This window comes from Rhinolophus sinicus, chromosome 14 (genome assembly GCF_057876585.1).
Source record: "Rhinolophus sinicus isolate RSI-liver-muscle chromosome 14, RSI-T2T, whole genome shotgun sequence".
NCBI classification, from domain to species: domain Eukaryota; kingdom Metazoa; phylum Chordata; class Mammalia; order Chiroptera; family Rhinolophidae; genus Rhinolophus; species Rhinolophus sinicus.
Window position 1 is genome coordinate 150,380,659 of NC_142514.1, and position 23,575 is coordinate 150,404,233.

General features: G+C 38.6%; 1 protein-coding gene and 1 pseudogene across 2 annotated transcripts in view; one reads left to right on the plus strand and one right to left on the minus strand.

Annotated features, from left to right (window-relative positions):
• Positions 1 to 18,833, minus strand: part of RRAS2 (RAS related 2) — a 68,858-nt gene extending 50,025 nt beyond the window's left edge. The window contains exon 1 of one of the 2 annotated variants that reach the window (XM_074336035.2): positions 18,427 to 18,833. In XM_074336035.2, coding sequence (XP_074192136.1) covers positions 18,427 to 18,534 — 108 coding nt within the window. In that variant the 5' untranslated portion in view covers positions 18,535 to 18,833. Of the gene's footprint in view, positions 1 to 17,890; positions 18,097 to 18,426 lie in introns of those variants that run through there. The other variant, XM_074336036.2, reaches the window with a different exon arrangement.
• Positions 18,834 to 22,201: 3,368 nt separating this feature from the next.
• LOC148755869 (COP9 signalosome complex subunit 4-like) lies at positions 22,202 to 23,539 on the plus strand (annotated as a pseudogene).
• Positions 23,540 to 23,575: the final 36 nt, after the last annotated feature.

Genomic DNA, 23,575 nt, shown 5'->3' on the forward strand with positions numbered 1-23,575 from the left:
CCAAAAAAGCAGATGTACCCAAATAGAGGCAAAGCTTTGAGATGAACAACTACCAAAAGCATTTTTTTTCTAATCCCATGATCATTCAAACTTGGAAATAAGATTCCTTTCATTGACAAGGCTACCAAAAGGGTAGCACACTTTTTAAACAAATGATCCTACCAAAAAAAAAAAAACTATCAACTCGATGAAAATGTTCTCTGTCCTAAATATAAATGATTATATTTCATGAGCAAAAATGTCACCAATATAGCACAGAGCACAGGTCTAATATATGGTAACTCTAGATTTTCTTTAAATCCTTCCTCACATTTACATGTTATGCGAGTATTCATTTTGTATACCTACAAGTAGTATTTAGAATTTTGTGCTGGGAAAGTTAAAGGTATCACTTCTTCATACAGGAAATTCAAGGCAAAATTAATCATCACTTCCTGTAACCACCAAGATGAAATCAGATACTACTTTGGAGAAATCTTCAGAAACTGTGTATAGTAATTTTAAAAGTAAATCACAACACATACTTATACACACACGTTTACACAAGACAGTTTAATTCACAAACTCAAATATAAACTTTTTACTGTAATAAGAATTGTACTGAAGTTTTATTTGTTGTTTGAATAGACAGAGAAAAAAAATAGTTTCCCACTCTGGAGGAAAACCCCTAAAGAACACACTTGTGTCTTGTCAACCAAGTCAAGATACCCTGAACACCAAATGAGGCTAAAAGTTTCCATTTGACTATATATTTTAAGTCAATTCAGAGTACATTCTTGTTCTTAATTAACTATAAAATATCTCAGAAAATGATATGAAGAAAAAGAGAAGAATATGTATTTCTACCTCCCAATTTGGGGGCGGGGGGGAACATAGCAATATGATTCTAGACCCTTCTGTGTCCTTTGACAATACATTCCCCCCTCCTCCCTCTCCCCACCCCTAGAGGCAATCAATGGCTAACCTTGGTGTGTGTCATTCTCAGGCATTCATACAACAGTATTTGTAGACTAGATACCCCTATCTTCTTAAGCTACGTTTTAGAGAGAATGCCATTGCAAATCTTTGGCCCTGTACTAGCTTTCATCAGTCACCATCATTAACAGTTTCTGTAGAAACGTATCAAGTCATCAAGTGTGTTTCTGACGAAACCTCACTTACTCTTCCCCTTCCCGTTCAGTGTTCCTCCCAGATTCATACTGATAACAGTCACATAACAGAATTCCATTCATTAAATGAGTATTTATCACGCTTTTCAGGTCCTCTCTAGTAAGTGTTGGCAGTTTTGTTCCAACTTAACATTCATAATTCTGTAGTAAGAAGACCGCTACATTTTAGGAGTCAGGAAACCAACATAAATCCCAGCTTCACTGTTTACTTACTAGAGGACCTTGGGCAAATCACTTCTTCCCAAGCCTCCATTTCCTCATCTCCAGAACGGAAACAAGGATGACCACGACACTGTCACACCGCCTTCCAATCATAAAGGGGTGTTGCCAGTGGAGAAGGAAATCATGTACACAAAAGTTCTCTGAGAACTAAAATATCACACACAGAAATTATAAAAAGTACTAGTTATTACAAAAATTCTTAAGAATTACTTTAAAAAGTTAAAATGTGGCCAAATTAATTTTTTAAATTGGGGAATATTGGGGAACAGTGTGTTTCTCCAGGGCCCATCAGCTCCAAGTCATTGGCCTTCAATCTAGTTGTGGAGGGTGCAGCTCAGCTCCAAGTCCAGTTGCTGTTTTCAATCTTTAGTTGCAGGGGACGCAGCCCACCACCCCATGCGGGAATTGAACCAGCAACCTTGTTGTTGAGAGCTGGCGCTCTAACCAACTGAGCCATCCGGCCCCCCCCAAAAAATTAATTTTTTAATAATTCATTAAATAACCTAATGCTTTTACTGCAGAACTTAAAAGTTTTAACAATGTTGAAATAACACTTGACTCAGTCTGTTTACAATAAAAAAGTTCCACAACTAAATAATTTGTTCTAAATTCCATACTGAGTCAAGATTCTCATTTTGGAGATTATGATTAAAAACTCTATAAAACCCTCCCAAAGAAATTACACATAAATCATGTTTTTAAAGGTGTACAAACACTATTGGAATGAAATGGTTTTTTTCTTCTTTTGTGTTGCAAGCAATTTAGAAAACTTTAAGGAATGACAGGATTTCTTTGACTGCTGTGGGAATAAGACCCTCTCTCCCACTCCTACCCCACCAGAAGAGAAGAATACCACTTTGTCCTCCAGCTTGGGAAGAGGCATTCTCTAGGTGTGAAGACTATCATGACCCCAGTGAAAATAAGGACAGTTCTATGACAAGCCAAAGCGATGCGACATTCATGTATTGTACAGAAGGAAGTATGAAGGCAACCTTTTAAAAACCTTAGGGGAAAGAGGTCAAATAAGATATAACAATCTAAGTAATTTTTAAAAACTCATGCACTCTGTGCTATATAGGACTTTAGAATCTGAAAGGAAGGACCTTAGATAAAAGCTATTTCAGCCTCTTCATTTTGTAGATGAAGAAACCAAGGCCAAGAAAACATAGATCTTTTTACTAAATAAAGAAAATGCAGTAAGTGGGGGCTTTTACCCCTAAAGAAAATGAGTATCATGCAAGTGTTCTTTGAAGGCATTAAAAAAAATTCTTTTCACAAAGTGCAAATTGGAGACAGTAAATGTAATACAAAAGAAAAAAGGAAAACTAGGAAACCAGGAAGGGAGAATGGAGGAGCTGAGAAAGAAAGACAACCCCAAAGACTCAAAAATAACTAGTTATTTATCTCTACCCACAGATATTTATTAATGACAAAGGGAATAACTACTAATTTTTTAGTGGTTAACTAAGTGATCAGATTTCACATCACCCATAATGGGAAAAATAGACATCATGTGCCTCCTAAATATGATGTACTGGAGAAAGACTTTTCTTTTGTGATATTTCTGCCAAAACTACACAGTTTGATTCTGATGGTAAGAAAACATCAGACAACCCAAATTGTGGGATATTTTACAAATAACTATTGGACTAAACTGACATGAAAAATAAGTGCAACATGTAATCCTGATTGGATCCTGGACCAAAAAAATTTTCTTTCTTTTGTTATAAAATAGGATATTATTGTAACAATTGGTGAAGTTTGAATAATGTAAGTTACATAATAATAGTATCACAATTCCCTGATTTTGATAAATGTACTAAGGTTATATAAAAGACCTTTTTTTTTTTTTTGATCTTCAGGAATTAAACACTAAATAAAGGTAGGCATCACTGCCACGACTTACTCTCAAAACATTCAGGGGAAAAAATGCACAGAATACTATGGAAGCACATGGGAGGGGCACCTAGTCCAATCTGGATATTCCCTCAGGAAAGGCTTGCTGGAGATGAAAAGCCTTAGTAACATCTAAAAAGATGACTAAGAATTAGTCAGATAAAAGGGCATATTCGGTAAAGGATGATACAGCATCAGAAGAGTCATGGATATGTATTTCACACAGATTGTGACTAAGTGAGCAGATTGTTTCTCCAGATGTAATACAACACACTGTGTGAGAGCAGGAATTACAACTGGTATGGGGCAGGTATCTGGGGGGTGCCAGGTGGGGAAATAGCAGCCATCAGAGCAGCAAGTGTAGGAGTAACAGGGAAATGGATCACAGAGGAGGAGGAGGAGGGAGGAAAAAGGGAGGCAAAAGGACACTTCCAACAAAATTTCACTCCCTATTCAATCGCAGCGTTCCTAATTTTTCAACTAAATGAAAAATGTTCCATGAATCTAACCATATTTAAAAAAAAAAAAAAAAAAACCTTAGACAAAGACTTCATTATTAAGGTAAGTAAAAAAAAAAAATGAAATTAAAAGTGTTTTCTTTGGGCAAGCTACCATATTCCTTAGGTACTTTGTAATCAGAAAACATGGATTCAAGTCCCATCTCAGTCATATTGTGGGATTTTGAGCAACTTATTTGACCCAGTTTCCCTATCTATAAAAAAGAGGTAATAAAGGGTAAAGATTAAATAAGGCAATGCTTCTACCATGGTGTCTGGTGCACAGAAAATCCTCTATTATTAGTCATTATTGATCTGAAATAGTCTTCACAGGTTACTGTTCTTTATTTTAAAAAAAAATTTGAAATGCTTAGTATTATAATCTAGTTACTGTATAGGATAGGAAAATGAATTGAAGTCCAACCACCTTATCAAAACTAAACAAACTAAATCTACCTACACAGGTTCTGTACAAGCTTTATAATCACAGTATTAAGCCTTTCCGTCTTACAATTCTATTGAAATTAATACAAACTCAAAGTTAAAACAAGAAATTAGAAAATGCCAGTTTCATTACCCAGCTACTAACTACTTATCTGAGGACATTAAGTTGGGTGCCGTTTTCAATGTTAACCACCTAACTTGTCTTATACAAATATTTCACTACTGCAACTTTAATTCACAACAAAATATTATAAATACAAGGTTTAAATCTATTACTTATAACCCATTCTAGCATCATTCTAAATAAATAGTCATTGAGAGGCATAAAAGCCATTAAAGTAATTACTAGGATCCATTGTAAGTAATAAAATATAGAATATTACAAGGAGTTCCATTAAAAAAAAAGAATGTGGGGTATTTTGTGACGGGCCAGTAAGACAGCTGGAACAAAGCTGTTGGAGCAACAGCTGTGCACCATGTACTATTCATCTAAAACCACAAACTAAAGTAACCCATGTCAGACAACTTCATTTGACTAATCAGCTCAGCCCAGGGCTCCTTCCTGAGGCTGCTACAAAGAAATCTAACTAACTAAATAATTTGCAATTACTCGAGAAGAAAAAAATAAAACATCAGTCTGTCTTTAAATGTAAAATAAAACTGAGACTCACAATCTAACATTATAACAGAAGTCGAAGTTTTCCAAGCTATTTTCACACTGGCTACAATTATGACGACAGAACCAATCAGACTTCATAATGGTCAGGAAATAATCCAAACCCAACATTTGATAAAGTTTAAATTACTAATGTACAACCTCACCAATTTCTACTCCATTCTTAACTTTCAATTTAATGAAAAGTACTTTACCATAAAAACTGCAATGGTTATAAAATTTTTAACATTAAATAACTTGATAATTTAAAAGTAGCTCTTTCAAACCAAGTTGTTGTCATGGAAACTCCATGCTAATATCTGAAAATAATGAAGTCATATAGTACTAAATTAAGCTACTACAACTTTTCCTTTAAACGTCTGCAAGTCATTAAATTATCGCAGACCGACACCTTTGTTTTACATTTTATTTCTATTTTTTTAGTTCCAAAAACCCATGAATACTTCTCTAACCTTAAATTCACTCCTTTCTTAGTTTAAGACACATGCCTGTGTGTGCTTATATTATGTGCATATACATGCATGAAATGAATTTCCCTACCTTATTTAGTTGACACATCTTAATTTCAGAGGCAAAAGGACCAAATTACAAATTTAATAGTCACATATATTTTCCCCAAGATTTCTGAAATGTAAATGTTATTTATATCTATCACAAATCTTCCTTTGCAGTTTGACTCGACTACTTGCTTACTATTCTTTTCCTTTCGGCTAACAAATTGCTGACTGTTGTAATCTCAACCACATTATCATCACTTAACCAAAAACAAGACATTAAGAAAAAACCCACCAGGAAATAAAACGAAAGTAATAAATCTTTAAGACCTTATTCTCAGGCTGTTTTACATTTCAGAATTTCCAGAGAGAAATCAAAATAGGACTATCTTCTCCAAAGACTATTTTGAATAAAACTGAATGCCATGGATCAACTGCCGAAACTTCTGAAACTCAAAGATTCAAATATGCACATGTCACATACAGATAATGTTTTAATTATGGAGAAACTAAAAAATCCAAAACGAAAGCCAGTTCAGTTGTTTATCCTCTTCCGTAACTAGCTGCTATGGAACTAGAATAGACACAACTCAGCGTTCCTAAGACCTCTTTTCATTTCCAACTATTTACTACATCCTGTTCATGACCTAATACTAGCAATGAATAAGTATTAACAAATATTTTGCTATGTGTTCACTTCTATGTAACAAAGGTATTCCTGGTCTATGATTCTTAAAATCGAAATATGAATAAAACATACAAACAAACACAACAAAAGGGCAGACATTCAGGCAAAATATTGCAAATCTATAAAATTCTCTACTAAAATATTTGTTTTACTTGCAAATATTCTAGTGTTTATAGGATTTAAAATAATAAAGCCAAAATGAACCACCCGCAGAACGGCTGTCTAAAGCCCAGTCACACAGTGGCTGAAATGAAGATCTAAATAAATGTCTTGAAGTGCAAGAAGGATTCTTCACACTTCAAGCTGCCTTTTCTCAGATAAGCAACCCATGAAGCTTCCAAGTTCAGGACATCTTTTTAAAAACAAAACATGGCAGCTGTGGTGTCTAATTTCGTAAGGCAACCACAAGGAGTAAGTTTCTCAGAAACAACCTCTACTTTTAAAATATTCTCTTATACTCTCAATGCAGGGAAAATAAAGTAATAAACAAATTAATAAAAAAAACCTAAGTCTGCATAAATAAAGGTTAAATACAAAGATACAATACAAAAAGAATAAAAACAAAGTTACCTTGATTATTTCACAAACACATAACCAAATAATACAATAAATGTGAATGGGCTGAATTCTCGGACTAAAAGACACAGACTCTCAAAGCTTAATTTTTAAAGATCATATTACACACTATTCACAACAGTTTATCACAAAATGACCAAAACAAAACAGTGAAATAACAAATGAAGTAAATGCATACAAAAAGTAGGAATGGCAACATTAATATCACAGGATGAAATTCAAGGCAAAACTCAGCAAAAGGCTGGGGCAGCCAGATGGCTCAGCTGGTTAGAGCGCAAGCTCTGAACAACAGGGTTGCAGGTTCAATTCCCACATGGGCCAGTGAGCTGTGCCCTCCACAACTAGACTGGAGACAATGAGCTGCCGCTGAGCTTCCAGAAGGGCAGCTGGAGGGGTGGCTCAGTTGGTTAGAGCGCAAGCTCTCAACTACAAGGTTGCTGGTTCAATTCCCATATGGGATGGTGGGATGCGTCCCCTGCAACTACAGATTGAAAACAGCAACTGGACGCTGAGCTGCACTTTCCACAACTAGACTTAAGGACGACTTGGAGCTGATGGGCCCCGGAGAAACACATTGCTCCCCAATATTCCCCAATAAAATTTATGGAAAAAATAAAATCTCAGCAAAAGGCTGAGACAAATTATAAGAGACACAAAGATTTAATATCATAATATTTTATGTACTAAATAATATAACATCAAAATAAAGCAAAATCAGAAATGCAAGGAAAAAAATTAAAAGTCTTCATGGGAGACTTAAACGTTATTTCAGTTTCACAGATTAAATAGGCAGATTAAAAAAGGAAGGATATAGAAGATTTGAACACAATCAACAAATTCCATTTTAGTAGATTTGTGTAAAACTTTGTACCTTTTGTGATACAAATAAATACTCATTCTTCTCTCATGTTCCTGGAATATTTACAAAAATCAATGATTTGTTTGCCATTAAAAATTCTTAATGTTCCAAAACAGAGAATTCTCAGGTCATGTTCTTGGACCATAGCCCAATAAAGCTAGAAATCTACAAAAGAATTAACTCAATCCTTCCCTAAATTAAATTACTTAAAAATTAAGGGGACATCCAAACTCAAATGAAAATGATCTAAGAATTGATAAAAGTGCAAGATTTCTTATCAAAGGAAACAATGCAAAATCATTCTAACAATGATCCTAAAAGTCATTTAGGATGCTACAGACTTTGTGATGATGGTTCCATCCTAAGAAAACATTCTGCCCTCACTAAAATCCTTTAAAATAATTTTTTAAAATATAAATTATAGCACATAAGTTACATGGAGTACTACTGTGAGAAAAAATGGCAATCTCATTTTTTAAAAAAGGAGAAAGCAGTAACAAAAGTTTATATATGAAATCATGAAAAAGACTTCTATACGTTATGCAGTATAAAATAACCACACTTCAGATTGCACGTGCGCGCAGAAAAACGGACTCCTTTTGCTTCTAAGCCATTTCATTTTCTACTCATACCTACAGCAAGAAAAACCTCTCGTTGATCTACATTTCACAGCCTCTCTCTCTCTTTCTACCCCCGCCCTCCCCGACTTTTCCACTTGTCTCAGTGCAGAAAGCTAGAATTGAAGGATTAATAAACTTGAAAATTGTCCCTTTTAACCATCTCTAACTCTCCAAAATTGTACCTCAGCCAAAAACCCAAACGTGGCTGAATGTCTTAGGTCAGGGGTGTCCAAACTGCGGCCCGCGGGCCAACTGCGGTCCGCAATCCATTGTTAATTGGCCCACAGCAAATTCCAAAAATATATTTAGTTTACTTAAATAAACCAGGTGAGGCAATACGTACTTCACCTCGAGTGAGTGGCCCAGCTGTTTGTGTATTTTACCGCATATGGCCCTTGGTAAAAAACGTTGAAAAAGTTTGGACACCCCTGTCTTAGACCATTAAATCAAATTTCACATTTGTTGCAATCCTGTTACTGATACTCCAAAAACTGAAGCTCCCTGGTATCAACCTGCCCTTCAGCATCAAAAAAGAATGAGAATCTCAGTGACCCACAGTAATTCTGAGGGATGGCCAGTCTTTACTTCCAACACCAAGAACAGCTAAGATCAACTCTCATGGGAAGATAAATTTTAAAAACATTCCGCCACACAAGGGAAAAATAAAATCAGTCATACAGAAGGCAAATTTGACAAATTCTCCTAGAATGAATACCTCTTATCCTTTTCACTGGTTGACTTAAGACAATATGGTACAATGATTTCAGAGAATCAATGCACAAATTGGTATTTCAGAATATAACTGAGACAATGAATACAAAAATGGAGAAGAAAACCTTCCCAGACCCGAGAGTGTTTTACCATTTCCCAGAGAAAACTAGTCAACATAGAAAAACTTCTAGTTTCTGATAAATGTTTCCATTTCCAATGATAAGAGAAGGCTACAAGCACACAAGTAGAAAACAAGTTATTCCTGCAGAATAGAAACTTGAGGCCAGCCAGATAAAGGTAAAGCCCTGGAAGAGAAATAAAGCAGTACCCTCCACTATTTTAATACAAAAATGTTGAGACCCAATAATTTTATACCCAGTCAAATCACCGTTCATCATGCAAAAGTAAATATAATCTTACATATCTTTACAGTAAAAACTACTTACAAGTATTCTCTAAATCACAATTCATTATAGAAATTAGCTGTGGATGAGGACTGCTTGCTTGTAAGCACTGAAACCAGTGAGAATGACAGAAATGGCAAAAGCAATAATAACCCTTAACGAGAAAGGGATTCATACCACTGAGTATTTTTAAAATAACAAAATAAAATGCAAAAGACAAAAAGCAATCTTTTAAAAACATCGCAATCACACACAGTTTTGGTTGCTTTAAATAAGGACACTAAATTTATGAAAGAAGTGGGTTGGAAACGGAGCAAACAAAACTGTTAAATACCTCATTTTCCATAAATGAAAACACTATTAATCTGATTTTTTAATTAAATGTCTAAGAATATGAATAATTTTAAGATAAATCCAACAAGTGAAAAAAAGAGAGAGAATCAACCATTCAAAACCACCACAGAACACAGAGGAAAAATCTATATAGCAAAAGACAAAGGGAGGTGCAAAGGGAGGTCACTATGCTCAGGATCACAGCCAAACTTTGTATCGGCCTAACCTAAACTTATCAACGTTTCCCTTGAAAGACATCTGCCTACAAAATTAAGCAGAAATTTTCCCCTTAGAGAGAAAGCTGGTCCCCTTTTTGCCTCAACTTGGTTCCTTTAGGCTTAACTTCATTCAGTGCCTAGCGAGGGTGATTACAAAGACCAAATCTTGTTAGCAAGACTGAGGAAAACAAACTCTGCTTACTATCGTTACCCAAAGCAACATAAGAGATGTGAACTGTGATCAGTCGTTCAAGGTCATGTCACCAGGTTCCTCCCATGGTTATTACACTGGTACCTTGGTTTTTTAACGTAATCCGTTCGGGAAGACCGATCGAGTTCTGAAACGTTCGAACACCGAGGCACAGTTTCCCCATAGATAGTAATGAAAAATGGACTAATCCATTCCAGACCTTTAAAATCAACCCCTAAAACTGCAAATTTAGCATGAATTTTACTATCTAATGATACCATAGATCCATACAATATACGACGTTTGTAAACTGAAATGTTCGTCAACAGACGTTGGAAAACAGAGGTACCACTGTATTTTCCCCTTGATAGATACTTTGAGACTATGTTAACATCCAACTACTTAAACTTTCACCCAGTAGTTTTAACATCCACTTATGATGCATATTGAATCAACTGTTATGATTGCCAAATGGATGATTTTGTAATTCCACTATTTCCTCTACACCTATTAGTCAGAATTCTACCTTAAACAAGAAATTCCCTTTGTCCTTCATTTATCTATTTATCACTCTGGAGTCATAGATTCTTACTTTCTGGGCAATAATCAATTATTATCATTATTTATTTTGATGATCATGTATTGTCCCAGAGTTAACCAGTGGGGATTCTCACAGCTTAGCTGTATCTCTTTGACATGCCACCATCGATTTGTTTCTTGAGCACTTCTTTACTTTATGGCCCTATAAGATGCTCCAAGCGTCATCTTCTATTTTTCTCTGCCCCAGCCATGGGGTCAGTCATTTCACCAAGACTCCTTTTCGTAAAAAATGGTTTTTAGAAACCAAGATCTGGCTCTAGATATTCTCACTGCTAACAGGGTGTTCACTATTTCTAGCCCCTCTCAGCAGACAGAACTGAAAAAAGACATGTAGATGTGTGTCTGTGTGTCCACAAACATCTATTTCTGTATCTACTCACATACTTTTTAAACCTTGAGTTCATGCAATTAACTTGAATTCCAATCAAATATCAGAGCTCACTCTAGCCTTCCCCCTTTCCACATTTATAATTTCATTCTCCAACAGTGAGAAAATGTGGCTCCTATTTTCCACAAATATACGGGGAGGGCTGGAGGGCCAAAACAATGTATACAAGTATGTATACAAGTGGACACTTGGTCAGCGTTGCTCAAGCAGTAGTTTACCATAATCAAAAATGTCTGGACGCTGATGGTAACCACTTTGAACACATCTTGTAATTGCAGAAGTCAAATGAAACCTCTGTTCATCTTTTGTTATCAGTATATATTGAATACACTACAATTTTAATAGTTTTCCTTTCTTAAAATGTGTGTACATTTTTTTAATCCCAGTATAAGAATTATTTCAAAATTGCAAACTCATGCTTCTGTGACAGACAAAAAAAAAAAAAAAAAAAAGCCTATTAACCAGAGTTCAATGTTTGTTTGAAGGGTGTGTGTGTGTGTGTGTGTTTTGTACTTATCCTAGGGATATAGTCCAAACACCACATTCAAAAATTACTTAGTTTTTTACCTTCCCCCGTTCAGTGTAGTTATATTATTCATTTGCAATAAGGTTCTGTTCACTCGCTTCTGTGTGTAGTCTACTTTAGGGTGGTTTTCTTCCTTCATCACTTGTTTTATTGATGTTTGCTGTTTATACACTGAGTATGTGACATTACATGGTTCCAAAAGTCAGAAAGGTATCCTCAGAAGAGTCACCACCCTCACTGCCACCCAACACCTACAGGTAACCAATCTCATTAATTTCAGACTTCTTCCTGTGCTGTTTTTATCCCAAAGAACATACAGTTTATCCTTATTTCCCCTTCTTTCTTACACAAAAGGTAGTATATTATGCATACAACAGATACTTTTCTACTCTGCTTTTTTCACTAAACAATATATCCTGGAAAATACTCCACATCAGTTCAGAGATATTTCTCATTGTTTTCATAGCTGCATATAACGTTCATTGGGTGAATGTATCGTATTTCCTTCAACCCCTCTACTCTCTTGTAGGTTGCTTGTAATTATTTTAATCACAAGGCTGTGACCTCATACATGTGTATTTTTATTCTTTTGAAAGTGTATCTTCAGGATAAATTCCTAGATTTGGGGTTACTGAATGAAAAGGTAAGCACACATGTAGCCAAAACAAAATCCATCTTATGTCTCCTGACATAATGCACTATCGAATAGAAGAACCTATCATTTCTGTGTTATTCCTGCCCCCAAAATGTATAACCTGAATCTAACCATGAAGAAACAAACTCAAATTGAGGGAACTCTACAAACAACTAACTTGTACTCTAAAAATGTCAATGTCATAAAATACAAAGACTGTTCCAAATTAAAGAAGACATGGAAACAGAATGCACTGTATAATCTGAGATGTCCTTCTTTTCTTTTAATTTTTTTTTAATTGGGAAATATTGGGGAACAGTGTGTTTTTCCAGGACCCATCAGCTCCAAGTCAAGTCGTTATTTTCAATCTAATTGTGGAGGGCGCAGCTCACAGTGGCCCATGTGGGAATCGAACCGACAGCCTGGGTGTTATGAGCACCGCGCTCTAACCACTGAGCCAACTGGCCGCCCCTGAGATTTTTCTTTTGCTATAAAGGGCATTACTGGGACAATAGGCAAAATCTGAAAAAGTTCTGCATATCAGATTAGTAGTAAATATATCAATGTTAATTTCTAATATTAGTTATATACTATGTTTATATAAGTAAATGACCCTGTTTTTAGGAAATGTACAACGAGGTATTTAAAAATAAGGGGCACTGTTTTCAACTTACACTCATATGATTCAGAAAGAAATTGTATGTATATATGGGGGGAAGGATGAAACAGATATGATAAAATGTTAGCATTGGGGAAATCTAGGTAGTTTTTTTAAAAAGCAACACAGGGTGTCATTTTGACATTTATCTTCATAATTCTAGTACTGAACGTTTACTTACTTGTAAACAAAACTCCGTCTCCTAGGAAAAAACATGACCATACGAGGTGACAAGATTGTTGGCATTAAACTATTAATATCTACAAACAACAAATTCTGTAAGACTATAAAAGTTTTAATTAAACTAAGACAATGCTATTCAATGCTATATAACCAAGAAACAATCACATTGCTTTTATAAAACACTTAAAAATATAACATAACTGATAAAAGACAAGGAACTCAGTGAATTATGTCTCCAGTAGCACAGTTTTAGGCAACTTACATTTCTTTGCTTCTTTCAAAACCACACAGAAAATATGTGAATAAATATACAAATCTTTGTATTTTTCATAAAAGCCTGCGAGACATTTTTCTTTATGAAATAGAAACCAAAGGCCTACCAAGGACATCACTTTAAACTAAATTTCAATCCCAAACATAGACTCAGGGGTTCTAGCCAAAGTAATTCAAGATCAAGGCCTTTCAAGAAGATTCAATGACCAGTAAGTCCACACAGCCTGCAGAGAGAGTGAAAGCCTTCTACTAATTATCACTTCTCAGTAAGGAGGGCACAGTAGAACTAATACCCTAACAGCACTTCTATTTTTCCTCACAAAAAAAAAGAAAAAAGGAATAAATGTTCATGTGGCATCACAAAATCTGTTTCAATTTTAATTTGAAAAAGGAACCTTGGAATCTTTTCAAAAATGTAAAAACATACTATTTAAGAAAGTCTTTTTCCCCATCCCTCCCCCACTTTTAAAGTTACCAATTTATTTTCCTAAGTGAATTCAACAGATTACTTTCATTTATTTCAACACTTAGGAAAGACCCATGACACTTCAGCCACACAGATAAATTAAAAACCCCACCCCAGTAGCTGCCTGTCATCACTCTGCCTTCTGAACTACTCAACATACATGACCCCTCTACACCCCTGCAACTTCCTCATACCTGGAGAGACGGACGGACACACACACACACATACACACAAGTTAGAACGAATAAAACGAATGAGTTTTAAGAAATCCCGGAATTTCCTTCTACTTCTCCTATTTCTTTCTATTGACAAAGACAGTCAATCTTAAGTAGAATCTAGCTCTTCCTCGAGTACCTAGCACCTGTATCTGATAACTGCCAGTAGAACCATTTCAACTGATCAAATAAGGTAATCTCTAGTATGTACCACCATTGGGAGAGATGCCTTATTTTCCAATGCTAAGAATTCATTTGTAAATTACTCTGAAAATGTAAAATAAAAATTTGCACACTGAAAAATAAGTCTACAGTATAGTTTCAAATTCACAAAGTTAATTTAAGTGACTTATAATTGCAGGATGTGTCAAGATGTAGCAATAGAACAGCAATTCAGCAATCTAAATCTTCGCACCTGCATTAATTCATTATGAACACAAATACATGAGTCTTGAAATCTCTTCTAGGATCTCTGTCCCAAGAAAAGGCAAGGAAAAAGCACTCTAGGTAAAAGGCAATGCCTGAGTCAGGTCCAAATTAACAGGTTGTAAAACTAACTGAAACTACTATGTGAGAACCCAGCTATCCCCTATATAGCTCAAAATCTGACAAACTGCTGAATAGAAAGTCAGGATGCTAAACGAAGAACAGAAGCTGAGAAATTCCTCTCTTTAATTGTGCAAAACATGTTTGGTCTCTTTCTCAGAGTTGCTAGGTTAGCATTAACTCAAAACCCCAATGATTACTCCATTATTTCTCAAAATCAAACCCCAACTGATAAAGAGAATTTCCCCAACTCAAACTGGGATCAATATTCATCACCTAAGTGCTACACAGAACTGAGGAGGGGAGTATGAGTATGAGTTTGGGGTGGGAGGGTGGGGGTTGTTGAAGACTTAACAATAAGAGAACAGCCTCCATGTCAAGGAAAAATGAATACATTACGAACTTTGTTTTGAAGGAACAAGATCTAGAATAGCAAATAAAACCAGGTAACAAGTATTATTTACTTTGTAGATGGCACTGTGCTGAATGATTTGCATGTAAACCCTAAAGGTACTATTAATCTCCCTTTTTATATGGGGAAATTGGCTTGGAGAACCTAAGAAACTTGACCAAAGACACACAGCTAGTTAGTTAACTGAGCAAAAAAGAACCTTGAATTTGAAAGGTTCAAAGATTTATTCACCCAAAGTCAACATTTTATAGAGAAGAGACTGAAGCTTTGACGAGATTAAGGGAGATTAAGATTCCCCAGTGTAGGCTGAGTAGGGAGACCTAGGACCCCAATATTCAGTGTTCTCTTCATTGCACTTTGTACAATGTTAAGATAATCTCCTAACTAGAGTTTACTCACCGTTTAGGTATTCTATTTACCAACAGAACTTAAAACAGTTTTCAAAAAACTATGAACTATGAACAGAAACAAGGTCATGTATTCACAATACTCTTAATAACAAAATATTTTACGTTTATCACATTTTATAATGTGTTATACTCGTTTTAAAGAAAAGCACCTCAATTAAGTAATTATTGCCTTAATTTCATAATTTTGCAGTTTTTCATTATTACAGGAGGCAACAAATAAAGCTAAGGTTAAAGAAAGAGCTAAAGGCAAAGATGTTTTTAAGTTCTCCACTCCCAAATCTGTTTAATTTTTTTCTGCTCAAAATTATAAAACAGAAAAATATATATTGAACACTATAAAATGTTGTTTTTTTTAAATCTCAGGAGTCTTAAAAAATAATTAAAACCAATTTGTGATATCCTGGTCTCCTACAAAGAGAAAGAAACTGACTTCCGCTTGTTAAGATTATTATCCTCTGCCCTTTCCTCTCCCTCCAATTACTATTGCTAGACAATCACAGCAGAATGAGTTTTAATTTCCCAGGAGTGAGACAATAAATAGCGGATCCATTAAGAGTAAGTGATAAATAGTCACATTAGCTCCATAATCTAAGATTAATATAATAACAAGCAGAATAATGTTTGTAGCCTTAATATGCACTACACATTTTTCTAAACCCTTGACATATGTTAACTCATTTAATTTTCACATCAGTGGTATGTGGTATTTTGTTATTTCTCCAGTTTACAGATGGGGAAAACTAAGGTAAGGAGAGGTTAAATAATTTGCCTAAGATTACACAGAGCTGAAACTCTATCCAGGTAGTCTGGCTCCTACCTCTCCACCAAGTCTCCCCAAAGTGGGAGGCTATGTTCCTCCCTTTCTCTAGCCCCAAGTCATCTGCCTATGCCACACCCCTCCCTTCCCTGCTTCTTCTCTCCCAGCTAGACTGTCACTCCCACATACTCACGTAAGACCTGCCCTCTCTCCCTATACCAAGCCTACACAATACTTTCTTTCATGGATTCTCTCCAAGCTGACTTTTCCCTGATTCTGAATTCTCTTTGCATTTAAATGTCACACACTTATAATCATCGTTAAATGAGTACATACTACACACTAAGTCCAACACTAAGAGTATTCCCATAATTTAAAGGATTGTAAAGAATTTGTGATGGGACCCACTTTACTAAACAGAATTGAGGCTCAGAGAAGCTAAATATTGTGGCAATGTTCTCACAGTGAATAAATGACACAGCAAGACCACGCAGTCCAATCTGTGTAACTCAGTGCTCACACTCTTTCTCTATGTATAACTCCATGTCTTCCCCACGCATACATGTCTCCTTTATTTCTTTTATATCACCTAGAGCACCTAGGTACATTACGCTTCTTGAAGGAGGTATTTCTTTAAAAATTAATTCTATAAAATCATTAGGAAGACAGCAAATTACCGCTATCTTAATGGTTTCTAATACTATTTCCAAAAACAAAAGGTTTCCAATTCCTTAAATAATTAGCAGCTTACCTTCAGATTCAAATACATTCAGATGGTCCCTCCCCCCAAAAAAAATCTAAAGAAATATTTGTAGTTGAAGTCTTTTAGGTAACACTGCTTATTAATACTAGAACACAGGATTATTCTCACTCCTCACCAACCTCCCCACCACCACCACCACCACCACCACCATTAACTACAGTCTCCACAGAAAGGGTTAGCTATAAATTGTTTTGCTTTGCCATTAGTTAGTCTCTCTTGATTCTAGGAAAATAGCAACACGACAGCATTCCTGATTCTGTAGCCTGCTAAACTTAAACCAATCTCACCTCTAAGTGTAATTTTTTAACCCACTAATGAGCATACTGTAAATGCTCATTTACATAAACATCTTCTCTTCCTGGATACAAAGGCTCTAGCAGCAGTTTTTAATATCTTGAAACAGTGGAACAGCAATTCTTGCTCATTTAGTCAATGGGAAAGGTAACGATCACATTTATGTTATAGTAAGTACTCTGTATTTTAATGTCACTATTAACATTAAGTGAAATGAAATAAACTCTTCCAGTATCCCAACTGATAACAAATATGTGAAACGGAAACCAGAAATAAATACTTCACCAAAGCATCTTAACAGTACTCATGATACAAGAGCATCTTTGTTACCTGTTATAACGGGGTACCGTCGTTCTCTCCCAGCATATGCCACACCTTCTAGGTTGGCAAAAAGCAATATCTGGTTTTCTCTTTTCTTAAACGCCCCAAAATTTCACTCAAACCTCTTACCAAGGGCAAATCCTAAGCATGAAGAATTCCACCTCCCTTTTCTTTACAACCCCTGACTTTCCATCTCCAGTTAACAGAGAGGGTTGGGGGTGGGGAAGAGGGTGGTTGGAACAGACACAGAACGCTCGGTCGATCACCTCCCAGCCTGGCCCATCCCAAACTTCACCTTGGCACCAGGAATTCCTAGGAAATGGTCTCACCCCTATCGGAGAACACTGTTAACTTCATCGAAGCCACCATTTCCCTGGGGCATTATCACACACTCCCACCCGGACACACTACCTAAGAGATTACTTAAAAGAAAGCACAACTACACACAAAGAGAAACACACTGCGTGAAGCGTGCAGCTCCCGCTCAGCGTGAGCGGAGAAGCCCGGAGACCACGCGGAGCCGCGCGCGGCCAAGTTGCCACCGCGATCGCACCGACGGTGCAGCAGGCGGCCGGGGCGGCTGGAAACCCAGAGCGCAGGGCTCCAGCCCCACGCTTGACGCCCGGCTCCTTGGCCCTCCGGGCAGGAAGCCCGGCGCGGCGGCGCTGCCTCTCCGAAAGGGCTCGGGCCCCGGCCGGAGCGATAAGGTGGATCGGCGCTTCCCACCCTCCCAGCTCCGCCCTCCCGGCCACATTCCTGAGAAGCCCGACTCCCGGGACGCAGCGCGGGACGCTGGGCGGACAGAGGAGTGCGGCGCTGCAGCCCTTGGGTAAGAGGACAGAACCCGCCGCGTGCCCCCCTCTCGCCCGCCCCGGGCCCGCGCGGCGTCTCCGGGGCGGGGTCGCGGCGGCCGCCCCGCCACAGGTAGCGCGAGTCCCCGCCCGCCGCCAACCCGGCGCCCCCAGCAGGCCCGCTCCAAGCACCTGGATGAACTGGATCGTGAGCGCCGACTTGCCCACGCCGCCCCCGCCGACCACCACGAGCCGGTACTTCTCCTGGCCGGAGCCGTCCCGCCAGCCGGCCGCGGCCATGGGGACGCCGCCGAGCCCAGCCCGGCCACGCCGAGCCGCCGCCTGCCTTAGGCCCGGCTCTGGGGACGTGTGCGGCCGGCTGGCTGCGGGCGAGCGGCCGGGCGGGGGTCCCAGGCGCCCGGAGCTGCCGGGAGGGCCGGTCGGTGCGGCAGCGCGTCGCCCTGGCTGGCCGAGATCCGCCCAAGGCGCAGAGAAGCGGGGTGACTGTAGGGGCCAGGGGCGGCAGCGGCCGGGGGGCGCGCTAGTCCACACGTCTCCGCAGCGCCTGCCGAACGCAGCCTTCAGCGCCGCTACAAATGGCCGTCTGGGGGCTGGACTGCTAGGCTGAGGTGCTGCATATGCATGAGGGGGGCGGGCCGGGGCGGGGCCGCGCGGGCTGGAGCTGAGATTCAGGAGCTGACCCGGGGCTCAGACCCCTGCGGCCCTGCCCTTCCAATCCCTTGACTGCGAGTGTGTGTGCGCGCGCGCGCGCGCGTGCGGACCTGTGTGAGGAACAGCATGGGAGTGGGTGTCAAGTGGAAGTGGAAAGACGGTAGACAGTGTGTGACCATAATTGTGTATGTCAGGGATTGTCAGGGATTATGTGGATGAAAAATACAGTATGTGAAGGCATGTGTGAAAAATAGAGCTGTTCTCATTGTAACTCACATTGTCAGAGAGTAAATATCCTGCTGTAAGAGTACCGATGGTGACCAGGATTGTGTGAAAAACAGTATGTGACAATGATTGAGGATTAGAGCAGTGTCACAGTAATTGTGTGTGTGATGAGCTTGTGGTGACTGTGTGAGGAATGTGACAGACACTGAGCACTGGGGAATAAGTCACAGTGGTTGAGCATGCGTGGACAAGAGTGCATGTGACAGATTTTGTATGTGGCAGAAGAGTGTTTTAGTGGTGTGTCTATGTGTGAGAAATATATGATAATTGTGTATGCAGAGTATGAGTGTGAGAGATTAGTTTGTATTTATTTACATTCTGCATACCAGGCACTGTGCTGGAAATCCTTCTGTGAACAAACCGATATCCTTGCCCTCAGGGAACTTAGCGTCCAATGAGAGAGACAGTCAGGGCAACAGGCCAAGGGTAAGGCATAATAATAAGGGCTGTAACTACTAAGCACTGGTGGCCTGTGTGCCCATAGGAGAAGCACTCACCCCAGAGCTGCGTGGTCAGGGAAGGCTTCCTAAAAGACCTGAATAATAAATAATATAGACAGACAAATAATTGGAAGACAAGTACTCCAGGAAAAGGAAACCACATATGCCAAAGCCAGAGCTGAGAAGAGAAAAATTGTGTTACATGATTTTGAACGTTTTGGGAGAGTTTGCATGCCACAGATTGTGAATGAAACGTGGATTATCTATGTGTATGGTAGTTTAACCAAATGTAGCAGGAACCACAACTCTATGTAGAGGCGGTGTAGGGTAGTAGTTATATAAGGCCATGGGCTCTGGGGCCAGACTGGATTCAAATCCTAGATCTTTCAAGAATGATGTGATGTTGGGAACTAACTTAACCTTTGTGCCTCAGTTTCCTCTTCTCTAAAATAAGGAGAGTAAGACTACCTACCTTAAGGGTTGTTTTTTTTCAGCAAGAATCAAATGAGTTAATACATATACTAGTGCCTGGCATATAGTAAGTACTTATGGCAGTTTTGGAACATGACTGCATGTTCTTGGACACAACCTAGTGACTCCCTTGGAACCAGTAGAATGCAGCAGATGAGATGTTGTATGACTTCCAAGGCTAGGTCAGAAGAGGCCACATAGCTTCCACCTGTTCTCTTGGTATTCTCGCTCTGGGAGAAACAAAGTAGGAAGTTTGGCTACACTGAGACTGCCATGCCAGAGAAGCCACATGTAAGCATGCCAGTCAAAGGTCCAGCTGAGCCCCTATCCTACTGCCAGCATCAACTGCCAGCCATGTGAGACATCTTGGACACCCAGCTCTGTCCAGCCTTCAGATGACTACAGCCTCTGCTGGCATCTGACTGACTGCAACTGCTTGAGAGATTCCAAGCAAGAGCTACCCAGCCCAGCCCTTCCTGACCCACAAAATCATGAATAAAATAAAATAGTAAACTGGTTTTACTTTTTAAAACTTTTTATTTGGGAATAATTTCTATGTATAAAATATAAAGAACACCCATACACCTTTACCCAAATTCAACTATTGTGAGTATTTTACCCTACTTCTTTTATTATTCTCTCTATCTTCCTTTGTTTCTCTCTCTTTCATACATGTGTGATGTATATTCATATATATAAATTTATGTGTAATTCATTAGTAAAAATGACCTTTTTTAGCCATTTAAGGATAAGTTACAGACATTATGACTCTTTATCCCTAAGTGCTTCAGTGTGTATTTCCTAAGAAAAGGGATATTATCTCACATAACCACGGTGCATTTATCAACTTTAGCAAACTTAACATTGATATGAATACTTTAATCTACCATTTATATTCCAATTTTGTCAGTTGACTCAATAATGTACTTTAAAGCACTTTTCCCCTCTAGTACAGGATCCAGTCTAGGGTCAGCAGGCCTTGCATTTAGTTGTCAAATATCTTTTGCTTTTTTAAGTGTGGAAATGTTTGTCTTAAGCACCTATTTTTCTTTGGGGGGGAGGGAGTTTGTTACACAGCAGTAGTAGCCAGAAAAGCCTCAATGACAGATATTATTATCAATGTAAAAAGAAGGAGAAAAGGGAAAGAGAAAAGAAAAAGGAACCCATGTCAAGGAGGAGCTGAGAAAGGGCCAGTTATGCTTCCGACAAATGCCTCTCAGTGTTTGCCTAGCCCTGAAATGTCCCGTAATACTTCAGGACCGAGAAGATGACCAAAGAGTCCTCCTTATGCTCCTTCCCTCCTAAAGTACAATCCAAAATCTTTCTCTCCTTTCAAGTAGGTATGATAATCAGAAAAGCTTACCAAATCTAAAAAATATCCAAAAGAAAGTAAGTTATTCTCTGAGCAAAAAAACATAGCTATACCAGCCACAACTATTTAGTCTGGGGAAATCAGATATACGAGTAGGTCATAAAACAATTATAATGAATTCCTCAGTATTCTGTGACTGTATCTGGCAGAGGAGTGCTCGGGGGGGGTTCTGAGCCTGATGCTAGTTGACCAGCAAAAGGAAAGGAGGCTACAATAGTGAGCACTTATGTGTTCGGTGACTAGAGTTTTCAGGGAGAAATCCATTTTCAGTAGAACCTATTTTAATAACCTATTTGCTGAGCTGCTTCTTTGCCTGATTCCTGACCAAGATTTTCTTTCCTTCCTACTCTGCACCACTACAATCCTATGTATTGGACAATTCCAACACTGAAACCAAGCGTGCAAACCCATTCTGTTGAAAACATGTTGGTTGCCTCCCAGGCATCTATTTTCCTTCTTTTCAAATAGTATCTCCAAATTTCCCCTCCATAGTTTGGGAATGGTTGACATGCACCCCCAGCTCCAGGGGATCACCCTCATTCACTTAAGATTATCAACCTCCACTGGACACGATAATTAGCTGAAGGATGGGCATATGACTGAAGACAGGCCAAGAGGAATAGATTCAACTACAGAATCAAAACTACAATGAGATATCAATTCATACCCACTAGGGTAACTATAGTCAAAAAGACAGATAATAACAAATGTTGACGAGGAGGTAGAGAAACTGGAACCTTCATACATTGCTGACAGGAATGTAAAATGGTGCTGCTGCTTTGGAAAACAGTCTGGCATTTCCTCGAAAGTCAAACATAGGGACGAAAGATGGCGGCAACCATGCAACAGGCTTTGGCCCACCTCATGAATTCGAGCTGCTCTCATAAAGATCTGGTAGGCAACTATTGTCAGATCCTGGAAAAAAAACCATTCAGTTATCTGGGGCAGAACAACTAGAAGCTTTGAAAGCTTTTGTGTAAGCAGTGGTAAATGAGAATGTCAGCCTTGTGATCTCACGGTAGTTCTGACATCTCCCGAACCTGCCTGATAGCACAGCCATAAAAATCTATCATTTTACCTTGGAAAACATCCAGCCTAAAGTCATTTCATTTGAGGAGCAGTCTGCTTCCATGAGACAGCATCTTGCATCCGTATATGAGAAAGAAGAAGATTGGAGAAATGCAGCCGAAGGGTTGGTGGGAATTCCTTTGGAAACAGGACAAAAACAGTACAATGTAGATTATAACCTGGAGGCTTCCATGAAGATGGCGAGGCTATAGCTAGAGGACGATGATCTAGTCCAGGCGGAGGCTCACATAAATCAAGCACCATTGCTTCAGAATGAACCAACCAATGAACAGTTACAGATACAATATAAGGGATGCTATTCACATGTTCCTGGTTATAGAAGAAAATTCACTGAAGCTGCACAAAGGTACAACGAGCTCTTACAAGACAACAGTGCATGAAAGTGAAAGACTAGAGGCCTTAAAATATGCTTTGCACTGTACCATCTTAGCATCAGCAGGACAGCAGTGTTGTCAAATGCTAGCTACTCTTTATAGGATGAAAGGTGCCAGCAACTTGCTGCTTATGGGATCCTAGAGAACATGTACCTGCATAGGCTCATCAGAGGAAATCAACTTCAAGAATTCGCTGCCATGCTGATGCCCACCAAAAAGCAACTACAGCTGATGGTTCTAGCATCTTAGAGCTGTTATGGAACACAATTTGTTGTCCTCAAGCAAATTATCTAATAATATTACCTTTGAAGAACCTGAAGCTCTTTTAGAAATCCCTGCAGCGAAGGCAGAAAAGATAGCATTGCAAATGATAACAGAAGGATGTATGAATGAATCAGATTCGTGGAATAGTTCATTTTGAAACATGAGAAGCCCTGCCAACATGGGACAAACAGATCCAGTCGCTTTGTTTCCAAGTGAATAACCTTTTGGAAAATTAGCACCAGAACCGACAGCACAAGCCATGGAAGCCCAGATGGCTCAGTGAATCCTTATAGAACTTCTGTGCACACGACATCTTTTCCCATGTTGTACAGATTAATTTCACTGTCTCCAAAGCATCTGCGTCATGACCTTAC